General features: G+C 33.4%; 2 protein-coding genes across 6 annotated transcripts; one reads left to right on the top strand and one right to left on the bottom strand.

The window, feature by feature from the left end:
• Positions 1–5,988, top strand: LOC101247139 (chromatin remodeling protein EBS-like). 4 transcript variants are annotated; one of them, XM_010325554.4, is made up of 7 exons: positions 38–473; positions 575–627; positions 965–1,307; positions 1,433–1,501; positions 2,281–2,419; positions 4,991–5,045; positions 5,406–5,988. In XM_010325554.4, the coding sequence occupies exons 3-6, from the start codon at positions 982–984 to the stop codon at positions 5,015–5,017; spliced, it is 561 nt and encodes a 186-aa protein (XP_010323856.1). In that variant the 5' UTR covers positions 38–473; positions 575–627; positions 965–981; the 3' UTR covers positions 5,018–5,045; positions 5,406–5,988. The 4 variants fall into 4 exon arrangements, 2 of the variants coding, with proteins under 2 accessions (XP_004243529.1, XP_010323856.1); XR_011210795.1 differs by having other exon boundaries at positions 242–473; positions 2,281–4,873; positions 5,406–5,488; XM_004243481.5 differs by lacking the exon at positions 575–627 and having other exon boundaries at positions 1–473.
• Positions 5,989–6,075: 87 nt separating this feature from the next.
• Positions 6,076–8,825, bottom strand: LOC101247442 (uncharacterized). 2 transcript variants are annotated; one of them, XM_004243482.5, is made up of 5 exons: positions 8,281–8,825; positions 7,431–7,552; positions 6,948–7,039; positions 6,472–6,558; positions 6,076–6,398 (listed from the first exon to the last, which is right to left on the bottom strand). In XM_004243482.5, the coding sequence occupies exons 1-5, from the start codon at positions 8,634–8,636 to the stop codon at positions 6,291–6,293; spliced, it is 765 nt and encodes a 254-aa protein (XP_004243530.1). In that variant the 5' UTR covers positions 8,637–8,825; the 3' UTR covers positions 6,076–6,290. The 2 variants fall into 2 exon arrangements, with proteins under 2 accessions (XP_004243530.1, XP_010323857.1); XM_010325555.4 differs by having other exon boundaries at positions 6,948–7,054; positions 8,281–8,769.
• Between the last annotated feature and the right edge of the window lie 8,345 nt (positions 8,826–17,170).

Here is a 17,170-nt window from a genome sequence, read left to right as displayed (position 1 = left end):
GAAAGTTGCTTTAAATAAATTTTGAAGTGAAAAATAGGGGTGAAATTTGATAAGCTCCTTCAATAGGACCCCTCCCCCTACCTTGCTCCACTCTCAGCCCCCCATTTTCCAGCAACTAGGGTTTTTGCCCCTTTTCTTTTACTGAGGGAGTTAGAGTTGTCCAATTCTTACCCATTTCCTGTTTTTACTGTTGTCATCACCACATGGTTTTATTTAACATTTTCTTAAAAAAAGTGGAGACAGAAAAGATTGAGTCTTTCTTGTAAACCAATAGAAGTTTCTGGTTTTTTTTTTTTTTTTCATTCTTTAAGATTGAGCTTAAAGATTGAGTCTTTCTTGTGAACCAATAGAAATTTCTGGGTTTTGTTTACCATTCTTGAAGGACTGAGTTTAAAGATTGATGGCTAAGACTAAACCTGGAAAGAAAGACCTTGATTCTTACAGTATCAAGGGCACCAACAAAGTTGTTAGACGTAATACAGCTCTTTTTGCTTCTATGATTGTACTTGTGTTTATTTCATTTCTTTATTTGATCAATTTTGGTTTTGGTAATTATTTTGTTGTGTGTTTGTAGGATAAAGATGGTATCTTTTTGGTGTTACTAGCTGTTTATTTTGGCTCATTGAAGTACTACTCCTTTTTTTCCTTCTATGATTTGTATTATTGGTTGTCTATTAGAGTACCATCATTTGTATAGCTCATTGGGTTTTGTCTTCCTATATTATTTGGTGATTCTTTAACTTTTGCTCTAATGTTTCTACAATTTTTGTGTAGATGTCCTAATTCACTCAAACAATAAAAAAAAAAAAAGTTAGCAAGTACATTTCTTGTATTGTGGTTCTAAAGGACTTTGATGAGCTTTGGGCTGTTAGGTTCTCTTTGCCAGCAGCATTTGAATTGTTTAAGTGTTGAATTGTTGGAGGTCACTAGCTGAAGAATATATCTTTTGAATTTTCTGTCTCAGCTGGTGATTGTGTATTGATGAGACCATCTGATTCTGATAAACCTCCATACGTGGCAAAAGTAGAGAAGCTAGAGGCTGATCACCGGAATAATGTGAAGGTCAGAGTTAGATGGTATTACCGACCTGAGGAGTCTATTGGTGGTCGCAGACAGTTCCATGGGGCCAAAGAGCTGTTCTTGTCAGATCACTTTGATGTGCAGAGTGCACACACCATCGAAGGGAAGTGCATAGTGCACTCTTTTAAGAACTACACCAAATTGGAGAATGTGGCCCCTGAGGATTATTTTAGCAGGTTCGAGTACAAAGCTGCCACAGGGGGGTTTACTCCTGACCGTGTTGCTGTGTGAGTTTCTAATAGCTTTGCTGCTTAACTCGATGCTACTTCATCCTTTTCTCAGTGGAAGTTGAAAGTTATGTTTTGTAGTGTTTACTAAAACCTGGATACTTTGGGATGTTTTGATTTTGAAGGTATTGTAAGTGTGAGATGCCCTACAACCCTGATGATCTCATGGTACAATGTGAAGGATGCAAAGACTGGTATGCCTCCAAATGTCCACAAATTCATCTTCTTTACGCATTTGCATGCCTTTTCTACTTCTATGCATGGAAATTCACAAGTGTCTATCCATTTAATGTTTTAGTTAAAACAAATGGATATCTTCAAATGTGTAATTACTTTCAGTTTAGATCAAGCGTGATGTAAGGACAAATTAATGTTCAGTCAACTTCAAAGGGCACATAGCTTGAAAAGGCAACAAATGAATTGTGTCATGTTTCCCGCTTCTCTTTTTTATCAGCAAATGCAGCAAGTTTAATTAGTTCATCCATGCAGAGTTTATCTTCTTAAAGTGGATTATTAAGTTGTCCTGCCTTTTTAGTGTCCACTATCCACATTATATTACTATGTCAACCAGGGATAATAAAGGTTCATCTATGATTTTTAGTTATATGTCCAATTACTTACATCCCATATCAAGCTATTATCTCAACGTTGGTTGATAAACTAAGTTTCTTTAGAATGAAATCTGTGATGAGAACTGGAAACTTTTATTAGAAGTACAAAAGTACCTATCTTGGTATATAACTTAAGAAGGAAGAGTCTTCATAAGTCTAAAGTATGCATTAAGAAATGTAAAATCTTCCCGTGTCTGTAATTGTCTCCATTGAATTTGGGTAAAATGGCTACACTCTTCAGCATCTTTAATCAGGAAACCTGAGTCATGGAGTTTTTAGTTTACCCTAATTTTCTAAATTACGATTAGTTGATAACCGTATCTATAAAAAATCTTTTCATTTATCCTGCAATTCTATTGCAGGTTTCATCCCTCTTGTATGGGTATGTCCATTGATGAAGCAAAGACATTAGAGCATTTCTTGTGTTCTGACTGTTCCTCAGAAGATGAAACCAAACGTCCTTTGAACTCATTTCATGTTTCACCACCTGATGAAGCAAAGGTAAAAACTCTGTACACTCACCTGGTAAACTTTTACATGATATTATTAGTAATATCTGCAAGTATTGTATCTCAAGTTAGTCAACAGACTGTTGTTGTTTGTGATAGAAAGGGTGAACTTTTTGCACTATGTTCTCATGTGTAGCGTGACATTTAGGATCATTATGGAAGGAGAAGGTCGCGCTTCTGAAAGTGGTGCATGTTTAGTTTGGTTATATCTAATATATCAGATTCTAACCATAAGGGGTCGTTTGATGTGAGGGATAAGAATATATAGTCTTGGGATTAAAAAAATAGTCCTGGGATAAAAGTTTGGTGTTTTGTTTGGTTGACATGTTTGGTATAACTTATCCCAACGACCCCTAAGGGAAGGAGAAAGGCAGGCTAGTGGAAGGGTATCTCCAAAGTCATGATGTTACCTGCTCATCTGATGTAAATTGATGTACTGGGCTACTGATATAATCAATGACTAATGACAAAGTTAAGCTTGTTTCAATCTCTCTGAGGTTCCACAAGGGAAAGCATACAAAAGTGCAAAGCATGGATGACCTGGGGATGGAGAATGTTGGAAGTTATAGGACTATAAGTCAGCTTGGAAAATATGATTTAAGTCCCTGCTGAACTGTATCTTTCTTCAGATACGGTCTTCATATTTACCTAGTAGGAGAACTCGAATTACTCACTCTTACATTGGCTTCAGTCGAGTTTGGAACTACTTTCACTGGGAACAGATGACATTAGTTGAGTGGAATCTCAGTAGGTTAAGAGTCTTTTTACCAACATAAAGAAAACTAGTCGCTATAGGATCATTACCTATGTTGCTCAGACTTTTCAAAAATGTCAATAGGTGCATGTTGGATTCTCCAAAAGTAGTATTTTTAAGAATCCGACACGGGTGTGGCATTGAAACTGAAGAGTCCAAAAACTTAGTTCATTAACTTCAATATAGAGGATTATCATAGCTAGACTATTGTTCGGCTGGTCATGAAGCTACCTCAATCCTTCTTTATCCAAGCTTGTGACTGAAAATGCTCACATTATAATAGTTGCTTGATACTCTTAGTATTTGGATTTTTGTCATTTAGTGTTGAAGGTATTGGAGACACATTTAATAAGGTTGGAACGAAGTTATTCATTTAGGAAAAAATGACATATTTGGAGCAATTCGAAAGCAAAAGTTGAACAATTACATGTTAAAATAATCTGGGAGTATTCTGTAATTGTTGCTTCACTAACCATATGTCCACTGCTAAGGTGCAGAACTCCACTTTCTTACTTTAATATGATGTCAGGTCATTTGGTTTTCCATATAGCTCGTGAGTACTTCATCTAATTCTTTTAGAATGTGTGGGATAATATATTTGAGATATAAAGGAGTTCAGATAGCCTCTTGGGTGTCACCTTCCTTTTTATCCTTTGAAGATGATGTAAATTATTGTGAAGGTCTTTATAAAAGATACAACAAACTATTGTTGCTAAGGTTAAATATCAAAGATGAATTCCTACATATTGTTCTAATTTTCTGTGCTGTCTAGACCGTTGCATATTACTTTCATTTCTTAAACTTAAAATTTTCCTCACATAAAACCATGTAGGCTTTGATAATTTTTGAAGGTAAGTTAACAATGTAGGCTTTTGTATAAGAGGAGCTAAGCAGAAATCCTATACTTGTTCTCAAGTGAAAGGACTACCCATTCTTTTATAGATGAAAGACCTAAGGAAATTTGTATGTCAATAATTTTTGGAGAAAAGTAATCATGATCACATGCAGAACACGTGGGCCAGACCCCTTTAACCCTGTTTGGCACGGAGATCGTGCACCAATGCTTGTCGAAGTTGGTTTTGGATTTAGATCCTTTGCTATATCTATGAGACTTCTGTTTGTCAAGATATTGTGTTTTGAGGTAATTGGTGTCGATATTTTCTCTCTGCCATGGTATTTCATGCAAGAATTCAGTGGGAAGAAGAGTAGATTATGCAGCGACATTTTTGTAAGAGAAGTGGGGGGTGGTTGTTAATAGGAAAACTAAATGGCGTGAATGTTTGATAAATTGACAGAATGGGTTGTAGTTGTGGTGTTATGGGCGAACGAGAGTTAGAAGTAGTTGATATGGTTTGAGGGGGAGAGATAAGTTGCGCATGAGTGGCTGAATAGTCATATGTTGAGCTATTTATTGAAATTCTCTTCTAATGAATAGATAGGAGATTTAAAAGGCCGCATATGTATCCCTTCACATCTTTCTGTGTGTCATGAAGGGGATCACATTGTTTTATATTTGTAAACCGAGAAAATTCTCTGTTTCCAGCTTTGAATATCGGTGGATAAAGGTGCCTCTCCACTGTATTCTTTGACTTAACAAAAACAAAGGACCTTCTCACTGTAAGCCTGAATTTGAGCTCGTGACCTGCAATGTACGTACCTTTATTGAACCAAAGCTGTGGGGGGTTCCTGAAGGTGATTGCTTCATGATACTGCTATCCCATTAATTTAAGCTCTCTTTTGTACTCTTGACTGTAAGTTATCTGTAACTGACAAGCATTTTAGCTAAACTGCCACTATTCCTGTTGCCAGGTGGAGTCAAAGCGCAGGAAGAGATAAATAGCTGACCTTGATGCAGTATGAGGAGGTACACATTTTCTTGCATAGTAGCACTGGCATTGTTGTATGTGTTATCTTATTGTATAGCACTGGGAGATCACTATCCTTTTTGTAAAAGCCAGAAACCTTCTCTATTTAATGTGACAACTTGCTATTTATAAAAGTTTGTGCACTAGACTGGGTTGTGTCTACTGAATGCAATTTGTGTGGCCTCATGCATGAGTTATAACTGAATATTGCAGAGTCTACCAAAACATGAATCTTAATGAGTCTACCAAAAGATGAATCTTAATTTATACAAATATTGGGAACATTGCAAATTTAGGTGCCTATTTCTATTTTGATTTTATAACTCTCCTCTTCCTGTATCTGCCCCTGCCCCCGTTAGGTGCCTGTTTCTATATATTGGATTACATGTGAAGCTGGATGTATGATGACAAGCCTGTAAAAGCTGATCAAGAATCATATTGATGAATAAGAACTTTGCCTCATCTTGAGTTGCAATATATCTGTGGTTAGGATCTCCTGATCAAGAATCATATTACAACAACTTACCCAGTGTAACCCCAGAAGTACGCATATCTTACCTCTTCCTTAAAAGGAAGAGAAGCCTGATCGAGAATCATATTACAACAACATATCCAGTGTAACCCCACAAGTACACATACCTTACCTCTTCCTTAAAAGGAAGAGAAGCCTGATCGAGAATCATATTACAACAACATACCCAGTGTGTAATCCCAGGAGTACACAAACCTTATCTCTTCCTTGAAAGGAAGAAAGCCCTGATCAAGAATCATATTTGTACTGTACTAATTCGCTTAAATTTTCCTGGGAACTCGTTGATCAATAGTGATCTCTTGATAAATGTCCCTTGCTACAATCCTTGTATGTGGTTAATGGAAGATTGAGAGACTTCCGCTGCTGAAAATGAAGTTATTTATGCTAATTGGGCAACTTTTTGCTTTTGAGTATTCATGTTCTTGCTTTCACAATGCCATATAACTTTTGGTTTCCCAGATGATTATGCTCTATGAATCTGAACCAAAGATGATCAATTATTGTAAACATGTGTATTCTAGTTACATGTTCATCAAATGTTTTTTTATTCGTCATAGAAAACACAGCAATTTACAGAGAAAATGTAGTACTGCAGGATACATAGAAAATACTAACTGCTGACAGATCATATTATTCAAAATTACACAGTGAGAGAGAAGAAAACAAAATATTCTGATGAATGCATAGCTATCTGCAATAAACTGCATCGACATTAGTTTGACGACTTGGCACCTAATATTTTAGAGAGCTCTTTTATCAAAGGCTTCTCTTTAATGTGTTCTTTTTTCTCCAAATGCCATTTTTTCGACTTCTCTTCAGCCTGAGAATAGAGGCTACCATTCATTAGATAACGATAGAAGCAAATATTGAAGAATAGTTGAACATTTGCTTACCCAAATCCTTAAAGGATTCAGCTGTTCTTTGAATGTTTCCAATCTTGGCTGAACCATGTCCTTCCCTTTCGTCCGGATATCATCAGGCTGCGCAACATCAGCATCATCCACATATTACATAAATCAGAAGCATAGAACAGTGGATAACTAAGCAACACTCTTTATCTAACTAAAACTGTCTATAAACTAAAATCAAACAGACAAATTCCTCAACTGAACACGACTAAAGCAGAAATGTAGTTATGTAGACGTCAAAATTCCTCTTCTTGCGTGTCAACCCACTAACCAAAAAAAAAAATCATAATATCACCATCCTCCATTGATATCAGGTACTCTTCCATCTCAAAAGCAAAGGATTGAGTGTTACTCCCATATGTGATCTTACCTCATTGTAATGTTTAGCGGAAATTAAGTTTAGCAGTAGAGATTCAAACATCCATAAGGTAAATCAAAAGAGAAAGAAAGATTATGCTTACATTGTGCAACTCTAGCTTGGATGCTGCCAAGCCAAACGTCAAGGCGGAACCACCTAAGACAAGAGCAGTGGCAATAGCAAATGCCTTTGCAACTACATTGAACAGAACTATAAACAATAAGGATCCAAAAGCAATATCACTTAATATCATATTTGGGTGGTTTCCGAGGTATATCGTGTTGAATGTAAAATTTCTCAGATTTACTACTTTCTGGAAATACTTCCAGATCAAGAATTTTATAATACGGTAGGTATGGCTTAAAATGACTATACCTCAGCCTATAGAACATAAAACTTATAGTATGTTTGTCGAATTTCTTGAGAGAACATTAATTATCGATATATTTTTATAATTCTGTAAAATATTTTCATTTGATTTCTGAAAACTCTACATGAGTTTTCTAATCCAAAAGCAATTACATTTGGTTTTGGGGGAGAGGAATTCTAACAAAATGGAACCAAACATGTAAAGGTTTTGGCTTACTTTGAGACATCCCCACAGCTGCAGCTTTAAGTTTTTCAGGATTAATCGGTGTGTATTTATCGCGACGCAAGTCATTTGCCGTTGAGGCTTGTACAGAGTTTTCTGTATCTGGCAACTGCCACCTGGAGAAGATATTACCAATGTGATCGTCAAAAGAAGATGTATATAATCAAAGAAGATAGAGAGGTTTACTTCATACACCCTAACTAACTATTGAATGCTGAAGCAATTAAAAGCACATTTTCATATTAGTTACAATCCCACAATGTTATCCAACACAGAGAGTTGACATTGCCTAATACAGATGAAACCTTCACTTACACCATGCTAAATCAGTACCATAGTCCATACTCACACTTGATTGTCAAATAGTCTTAAGTCACATATCCAGGGTAACACCTCACCAAAATTACAGAAGATAATCAAACCATTTTAAAAACTGGTCATGTTAATAAATCCCTTTTTCATTTTCTGTAAGTGCATCAAAACTTAACCCCAACATACAAAATTTCAATCTGTAATCACAAATTCGCCAAACTAAGTAATCTCCCATCAATTCTTTCACTCCAAAGAATATGAAACGTTTAGATAAGAAATGAAAAAGACAACCTAGTACACCATTTGAAGATGTTCAAAAATTAAAATTTTGCTAAACCCAACATCAAAAATTCAATCTTTTTCAATCACCTAATTAGCTAAAAGAAGAACAAAACTCAGTACCCATTCTTCAGTTAGAATACATAAACTAGCTAAAACCCAACATCCAAAATTCAATCATATTTCAGCTAAACAACAAAAAGAAAAGAGAAAAAATCAGTACCCTTTCAATCAAAGAGAGCAGTAAAGTTACCTTTTAGGTCCAAAGGTTACTTGTGGAAGAGAAACATAAGCTCTGAGAGGATTAAGAGCATCTGGAGATACGGAATTTGTCGTATTGGGATCAGTAGGGAGAACCCATTTGGAAGTATTAGAGAGTGAGGAATCTGCAGAGGAAGGAGAATGGAAAATCTTGGAAGGTAAAGAATGTCGAAGAATCTCAGGAAGAACATCAGGGGAAGATGATTCTTGATTTAGAGAAGTGGAATTGGAAGGAGAAGAAGTTGGATTTTTGTTGATCTTTTGGGCTAAACGGGTAACGGCATGTTTGGATTCTTCAAAGAAAAAAGCTCCTTCTTTTCCTGCTACTCTTCCTGCTAGAAAACTCATTCTTCTTCTTCTTGGATTTTGGTTTGGTTGAATTTGAATCTCTCAAGGTTATATATAATACCATGACATTTTTTTTTTACCTCTATTTCCCTTACTTACACACAAGATAAAACTTTATATATATAAAAAAAAATGATGAAAAAGAAAGACGACAAGGCAGAAATATTATTATTATTATTATTTTTATATATAGATAGAAGAAATTTCACTAGCTTTTTCAAAAACATTTTTTGGGCGAGTTTTGAGGCGGGTGGGACTTGACAAAAACGCACTATGCACAAATTGAAGACGTAAGTTCATAGTGCGTAAGTCTAGAATTTGGAGTGCAAACGTAAAAACGTAAGCCCTGGGCAATTTTTTTTTGGAGCTATTTTTGCTTTAAAACATGTTTTTTTTATTATTATTAGTGTAATGATTTGTAATATTTTTTTCTTCATTATTGATTATTAATATCTTTCTCGAATAGAAATCATAATATACTTTTTTTTATATATATATTATAGGTTATTTATTATAATTTATTTTGTAAAATAATTGAAAGTTTTATTTTTGCTTGTTTTCTTACTAATAAAATAATTTAATTATAAATAAAATTATGCCCCTATAGATCCACAAGACTTACATTCTGTATCTCAAAACTTAAAATCTCATTTCATATGTATAAAACGTCTCACATCACGATACCGTCTTTTAAAACACACTTGAATAAACTACATATAAATAAAAATCTTGTCAAACAAGATAAATAAAATTAATAATTAGTGTAAGGAGAGGATGAATAAAATAATAACATTGTCAACATTCACTAGTAGAAGTAGTGTGACTCGCAAGGATAGAGGCTAGTAAACAGTAATTAGGTCGAATTAACTTGAGGAACAAGAAAATATTTCAGCCCCATCCACAATGGTAATCAAGAAATGAAAATTTATCAATATGTATTATTCGATCAAATTTATTTATAATATCGTTCATACTGCATTAATTGATTTTAGAAAGAAACATTTTTTATTATGTAGGTATTTGATCATGCGATATCATATCACGTTATGAAATTGTGAGATGAAATCAACATTTGGACATGTGATTTCATGCTAATTTTCGTGAAATATCATATTCTCCAAAAATTATGAAATGAAAAATTATATGGAAATTTCATATCATGGTTTGAGATTTTTTTAAACACAAAAATTGATCAACAAGTTTATATATTTTGTTAAAACAGCCCCCATGAATTTTTGTAGCTTGGAAAAATAGATTCAAAATACTGAAACATTGCATGAACCATTATGATATTGACACACCAGTGAAAATTGTCATAGCTTGTGCAGTATTATATATTTATTTGCGACAAGGAGTAATGAAATATTTATGGTCTATGATTATGAAAATATAGTTGCTGATGATGTTGACAAAAAATGGTTCAAAGTAACAATGTTGGTTGTGTTCTCGGTCACATGATAGAAAAATAATGTAAATTCAACGTGAAGAGATTGTCCTTATTATGTAGGGGGGAGGGGGGTTATATTAAAGTCTAATTCACTACAATTTATGTTCAATTTTTTATTATTGAATTAAAGTTTGATGAAACAGTTATTTAAGTGGAAAACAAATAGCTTTATAATAATTCATTATGCGATTTTATAAATTTTTGTTTATTTGATAAGATTTAATAAATAATTTGATTATTTTAATAGTTTTACAACTTATGAGATTTTTAAGAATATGAGAAAATATATAACACAAAAATTTCATTACATGTCCAAACGAAACTTTAATTACATCTTATAATTTCATATTATGATACTATATAGTAGAAAGTTAAAGAGTTAGAATACAATAAAGATTAAGTGTATTTCATTTTAAGAACTCAACATTTACTCTGAGTTACTCCTTATAGCTCATGAATTGAATTATGAGCTTAACTAATTGGAGTTTGATTTTTCGTATGGTTATTCAATCTGGTAAAATTATTTAATAAAGTCACTTATTATTTTTGTTCAAATAAAGTAACTCAAATTAATGCATTTTTTACAAAGTAAATAAAATTATTAGAAGTCATTTAAAGTGACAGAGAAAGGGCTAAATATTTCCTGAAGTTTGAACTTGGATAATATAGTCCTTATTCTTCAATATTGAATAAGGGCCCGTTTGGATGGGCTAAATAAAAGCAGCTTTAAAAAAGTACTTTTGAAAGTGTTGAAACTTATTTTTAAAATAAGCAGTTATGCGTTTGGATAAAAGTGCTGAAGTTGTTATGTCAAACGTGAAAAGGGAAAAATAGAAGAAAGAAATGTTAGGATTATATGGGTAATTTGAAGATTGTATAAAAATATTAAGGGAAAAAACATAAAAATGTGGTCAACTTAAAACAACTTATAAGCTAAAAAAAAAAAGCACTCCTACCCCAGCTTTTAACTTTTGGCTTAAAATAAGTTTTTTTAAACTTAAAATAAACTATTTTGAGTATTGCCAAATAGTTAAATAAGTCAAAAACCAGCTTTTAAGTCAGTTTGACCAGCTTTTAAGCTGAGACAAACAGGCTCTAAGAATAGCCCTTCAACTAGTTTTCACCCTTTTTTGACTTCATAAATAAAGAGTAGGCTCAAAATAATCCCTCATTTTTGCGTTAAGATTCAAAGTTATTCTTGAATTTTAACATGAAGCACTAATAGTTTCTCATATTTGCAATATTGGTGTACTTTTGATTCTTTCCTAAACTTTTACCTATTTTTTAACATTATTTTTTTTAATTTTACCCAAGAAATGTTCCATCGTCTTTTTAAACATTTAGTAGAAAATAATAACTCTATGTGAGAGAATATGAAAAGAAGAACACCTTGTTCTGTTCAATATAAATATGAGAAATGACTCAAATATGCCATTGAACTTTCAAAAAGGCTCATTTATGTCATCAGTAAAAAGTTTGGCTCATTTATGTCATTACCGTTAAAGAAAAGACTCATTCATGCCATTATTTTTTGAAGGTGGTCGGTGGTTTTGCAAAAATCATTTTTTGATAAATGTTCCCTTGATTCTGCTCTCCAAGGATTTATCCATGATTCGAGGGCTGTTCGTGGTGTATTTCTTGAACTAGGATGATTTAGATTTGACCTCTCTTTATGAATAATCCATCAATTTATGGAGTATTCGAAATCTTGATCTCTTTATGAAATTTTCGAGATGCCTTTTAAGGAAATTTAGTACCCTTTTATATAGGCATAAACTAGGGTTTAGGGTTGAGTAGCCTCCAAGAATCCTAATCTGAATTGAACATAATTTGTAGAGTCCAAACTCAAATTGAACGCATCTTCTAGAGTTCCACAAAATTTCAATATCTACAGACACTATCTCTATTATTGATGTTGTAGATTGAATTTAACCATAGAGAAGTGAAGTGGGGAGTATTCTTGTATATAAGATTTCAATACAATCCATGTATTGTCTTGTGATATAATACAAAGTTATCAAGTACAAAAAAAAAAGGTTGGTAACTTGTCATTTTCAGATGATTGAGATAGTGAGGGAAAAGAGGAAATTAGGATTCTTTGATGGTGAAGATTGTTCTTCAAATAGATAATGGATCGGATATTACAGTTGGAAGGATAAAATAGTGTTTTTTTTATAAAAAAAATTTACAAGGTAAATAAGATGATTGCGCACAGAAGAAAGATGTATCAACACGTGCACTAGGCTAGTGTTCGGAGGGTTGAACAAAATTCACTTCAAAGATGTTAAAATGAATATTTAATTAAACACTCAAGTAGAATAAATACTAAAGTAAGATTTCGGACCAAAGATCAAGAGAATTTTATGTGTTTTCTCTAAATCCACATATTTACTATGCAAAAAGAATTTATTTTACTCTCCGTAATACTTATCAATACAAAAATATCCCAAACATTAGTTAAATGATTCAAATATATCACTACTCCATTCGGCATGTCCAAAATAGATAATACTCAATCCTACGTGATAATAACTTCGTTTCATTTTGTTATGTTACCTTTTCTAGAATAATTATGTCAAATAAAAAATACACGAACAAATCAAAACTAAAAGAATATATCATTCCTCGATTACATAATCATCGAAGAAAGTAAGTACACTTCACCAAAAAGAATTGAGATCGGGCCAAAATAGAGGCACTCGAAGGAAGATTTTAGACTAGGGCTCATCTATATCTCACGCGCAAGGAGTAAATTGACCCATTTTGCCTTGCAAATTCAATTCTCACGTTAAAAAAAGACAATTCACTATAAGACATAGAATTTATTTATTTTGCACAATGGTAAAAGGACATTTTGTTTTTCAGGTAAGACTAATTTAAAAAAAAAAAAAAGTAACTTTCACATATAACAAATATAAAAATTATATTTGTATGTTATAAATATACTTTACTTAATTGCACTCCATAGCAAACATAAATATGTATATTTCGCTATACATATACAAAAGAAAAACAGTTGTATAGTTCGCTATGCATATACAAAGAAATCAGTTGTATAATTCGATTGTCACGACCTAAATCCGAGCCGCGACTGGCACCCACACTTATCCTCCTATGTGAGCGAACCAACCAATCTAAACCTTAACATTTCAATATAATATCAACAGAAAGTAATGCGGAAGACTTAAACTCATTAATAAAATCAATAACTATCAAAATCTGGAAGTCATCATCACAAGAACATCTACTTCAAATTACTAAATCTAAGAGTTTCTAAGAAGCTAAAAATACATAAAAGCTAGTCCATGCCGGAGCTTCAAGACATCAAGACATGAAGAGGAAGATCCAGTCCAAGCTAGAAGCATTAGCTCACCCTGATATCCGGAGTAATGAAGACTGACTAGAGTTACTGTTGAGTCGAAGATGACGGCACGTTTGCTGCACTCCACCAATAAACAAGAAGAAAATATAAAAGTAGGGGTCAGTACAAAACACGGGTACTGAGTAGATATCATCGGCCAACTCAAAATAGAAATCAATATATACCAAGTAATATCATAAAATCAACTATGATACTCAACATGTAGCAACAACAAGTACTATATCATTAACAATTACCGTCATGTTCACACATGAGGACTCAAGCCTCAATACCATACTCATTTTGGGAATTATGTTCATTAGATTGAGTATATTAACATCTTTCAAGATTCATTATCTTTATTTCTCTTGTGTCGGTACGTGACACTCCGATCCCTCATATTCATTAATCCTCTTGTGTCGGTACGTGACACTCCGATCCCCTACTACTATGTGTCGGAACGTGACACTTCGATCCCCTAAATCTACGTGTCGGTTCGTGACACCCGATCCCCTAAATCTACGTGTCGGTTCGTGACACCCGATCCCCTAAATCTATGTGTCGGTTCGTGACACCCGATCCCCTAAATCTACTTGTCGGTTCGTGACACCCGATCCCCTAATCTCCTTCTATCAATTCATCAAGCCTTCTTTCTTACCAAGACATCATCAATCTCATTATTTTAGTTCATCACACCTTCTTTTATACCAAGGCCTCATCATTAACAAAGAGATTAGGGTTTTGCAAGATTTGGGATTCAATAACTTCATCATGCTTATATAATCACAATTACATAATTACATTCATGCAAGCATACAATTAAGCACATAGCAGCGTTTACAATATTATCAATAAATATTATTCGCTATTAAGAGTTTACTACGAATATCGTAAGAGAAACCATAACCTACCTCCACCGAAGATTCGTGATCAAGCAAGCAAATTTTCCAAGCTTTTGTTTTTCCTCTTCGTTCGTCTATCTCTCTATCGATTCTCCTTCTCTCTCTTTCTGTTCTTTTCTTTTTCTTATTCAAATCCTCTTTCTTTTACCCTAATTAGCATATAATTAAGAATAAAAGATGTCAATAATAACCCACTAATTTACTCAAGGTTACCTCTTTTAATCCCCAATTAATTAGACTTATTAACATAAACCCACTAACTTTATAATTAAAGCCGGAATAGTCCAAAACACCCCTTAAATTACTTAACAGAAATCCGACCCAGACTGGGTTTCGCAACCTGTGACGGCCCGTCGTGCCTGCGACGGTCAGTCCTGCGGGTCGTCGCAAGGTTCAGAGACTCAATTTCCACCAAAGAGTCTGTGACAGTCCGTCACACCTGTGACAGTCCGTCCTGCCATTCCGTCACGAAGTTCAGAGAGTCGATTTTCAGTACCCAATTTCAGAATTTCTAAGTGTTTTGAAACGAGACCCCCTCGACGGTCCGTCGTGCTCATGACTGTCCGTCGTGGGTTCCGTCGTCTCAGCCTGTTTTTCCAGAAATAAAATCTGCTGCTCAAAACGACTAAACAGGTCGTTACATCGATAGACATATATAAAAGAAAGCAACTATATACAAAAGATCAATTGTATAATTTATGTATGTATAAAACGAGAAAGAGAGAAAGACAAAAGAAAATTGGACATAAAAATATTTGTATTATATAATTATAAATTGTATAGGAAAAAGATATATGCATTTGCATGTGTATATACAATTTTCTCTTGCTTTATACAAATACAAACGCAATTTATACATTTCGTTTCTGTTTGTATAAGCGAAAGAGGCGAGGATGGTTTGCGAGATTGAGAGAGAGGCGAGCGAGATCTGGGAGAATGGCGAGCGAGAAGTGGGAGAGCGGAGAGAGAGGAACATTAATATATGCATATATACAATTTTCTCTCGCTTTATACAAACACAAACACATTTTATACATTTGTGTTTGTATAAAAGTGAGAGGGAGTGAATGAGAGATGAAGCGAGAGAGGGAAGGTGAGCGAGAGATTGAGGGAGAGAGGCGACTAGCAAACAGTTTGCGACAGGGCACAACTAAATCAAAGTATGATTATATATAACATTTAATTTGAATTATTAGTTTATCATTATATACAATCCCCCCCCCCCCCCCCCCCAAAAAAAACCACAAAGAATAAAGAGCGGGAAAAAATTACTCTCTTCTTGCATAATTAAGACAAAATAATAGACTAATTAAAAAAGATAATTAAAAAATTAGAGGACTAATTCCAACATGAGCTACATTTAGGGACCTTCTTTAGCTAGTTGTTGTGTAAATTTCCTTAAAAAGCAATTGTTATTTAAATTACTAATGTTATGAAATATTTTGTCCATTGAATCTTTATCTAGCAATTTTTAGTAAAAATGAATTGTTTTTCTTTTCTTATTTCTAATATTACTAGTCATAATTTTTTTTAATGATATTTTAGAATAATAAATTTAAGAAATATGATGAATTTCGTCTTATTGATTGATTCTAACAAATGATATCAGAGTTAAAAATTGATCGAAAATTATCTGTTTGATTATCATTATGAGAAATATATATATCAAACACCAAATCAAATAAGTTCGATTTGATTCACTTTTCTAAAATAATTTTTTCGATATGACTTTAAATAACTAACAATCACCAAACTAACTATATAATTTCATACCTACATAAATCATAACACTATAACAAACGCAATATGTAGGCAACAAAACAATATTTTGAAGTTTTTGAGCACTTCGTATAAATGCTCCAAAATCTGTTTGGCCACAAACATGTGGCCATCAAAACACGAGTCAAGATTTGAAGCTTATAAATTCTTAATTTTAATTTTTTTTAAACTTATTAAATTTAAAATTAACATTTTATACCTATTCAACAAAATATTAAGATAAATACAAAATTTGAATTAAAACTATTGAATTCGACTAAATTCATAGCTCACACTTTGGGTTGTCAAAAACGAACCCGTCCAGAATTTGTAAGGTTGGGCTCAAGATAATTTAAATTAAGTTTAATCTCAACTCATTCAAGTCTGACTCATTTGAAGAGAATACTCAACTGAGCCAATTCAATCTCAAATTTCAACCTGTTTAAGATATGTTCCTATATTGAATGAATGAATTGTTATCTATCTAACATCTTTTAGAATTTATTTATCTATTTGTTACCGTTTTAACAAAAATTCTTGAGTGGAAATTCAAATTGGAATTATAAAAGTTAAATATCAATATGTTAAATTACTGAAATTAACCAATCAAACTGGGCGGTCAAGACCCAACCCATTTTAACACATTTGAGCCCAAAGTAAACTTGAGTGGGTCAAGACCCAACTCAATTTTATTTTAACCCATTTTAATATCTCCAATTTCAATCCAACTCATTCATTTTACACCCCTACTCGCACTCTAGCTTCGCCCGAAGCAGTAGGGCAATATACCAACAGGAACAAGCATGTTTAAAACGAGCACCACTGCAGCAGTGGTTTATTAATGTCGGGATTGTTTTTACTTACCTTTCTGTCTATGAAAGAAATGAGGAGAAAAGAAATTGTACTAAAAAGAAATTATCCGATCTAATCTTACACGTGCGAGGACAGTCCTCTGAATAGAGTCCATTGCATCCCGCAATAATCAATAGATGTGGTTTGGGCCGTGAAAAGTTTTGGGTCCATTTATGAGTAAGTGGTGGAATTAATTACATTATCTATTTAGAAA

This window comes from Solanum lycopersicum, chromosome 7 (genome assembly GCF_036512215.1).
Source record: "Solanum lycopersicum chromosome 7, SLM_r2.1".
NCBI classification, from domain to species: Eukaryota; Viridiplantae; Streptophyta; class Magnoliopsida; order Solanales; family Solanaceae; genus Solanum; species Solanum lycopersicum.
Note: the sequence above shows the minus strand (reverse complement) of the source record. Positions and strands in the feature narration are given on the sequence as shown.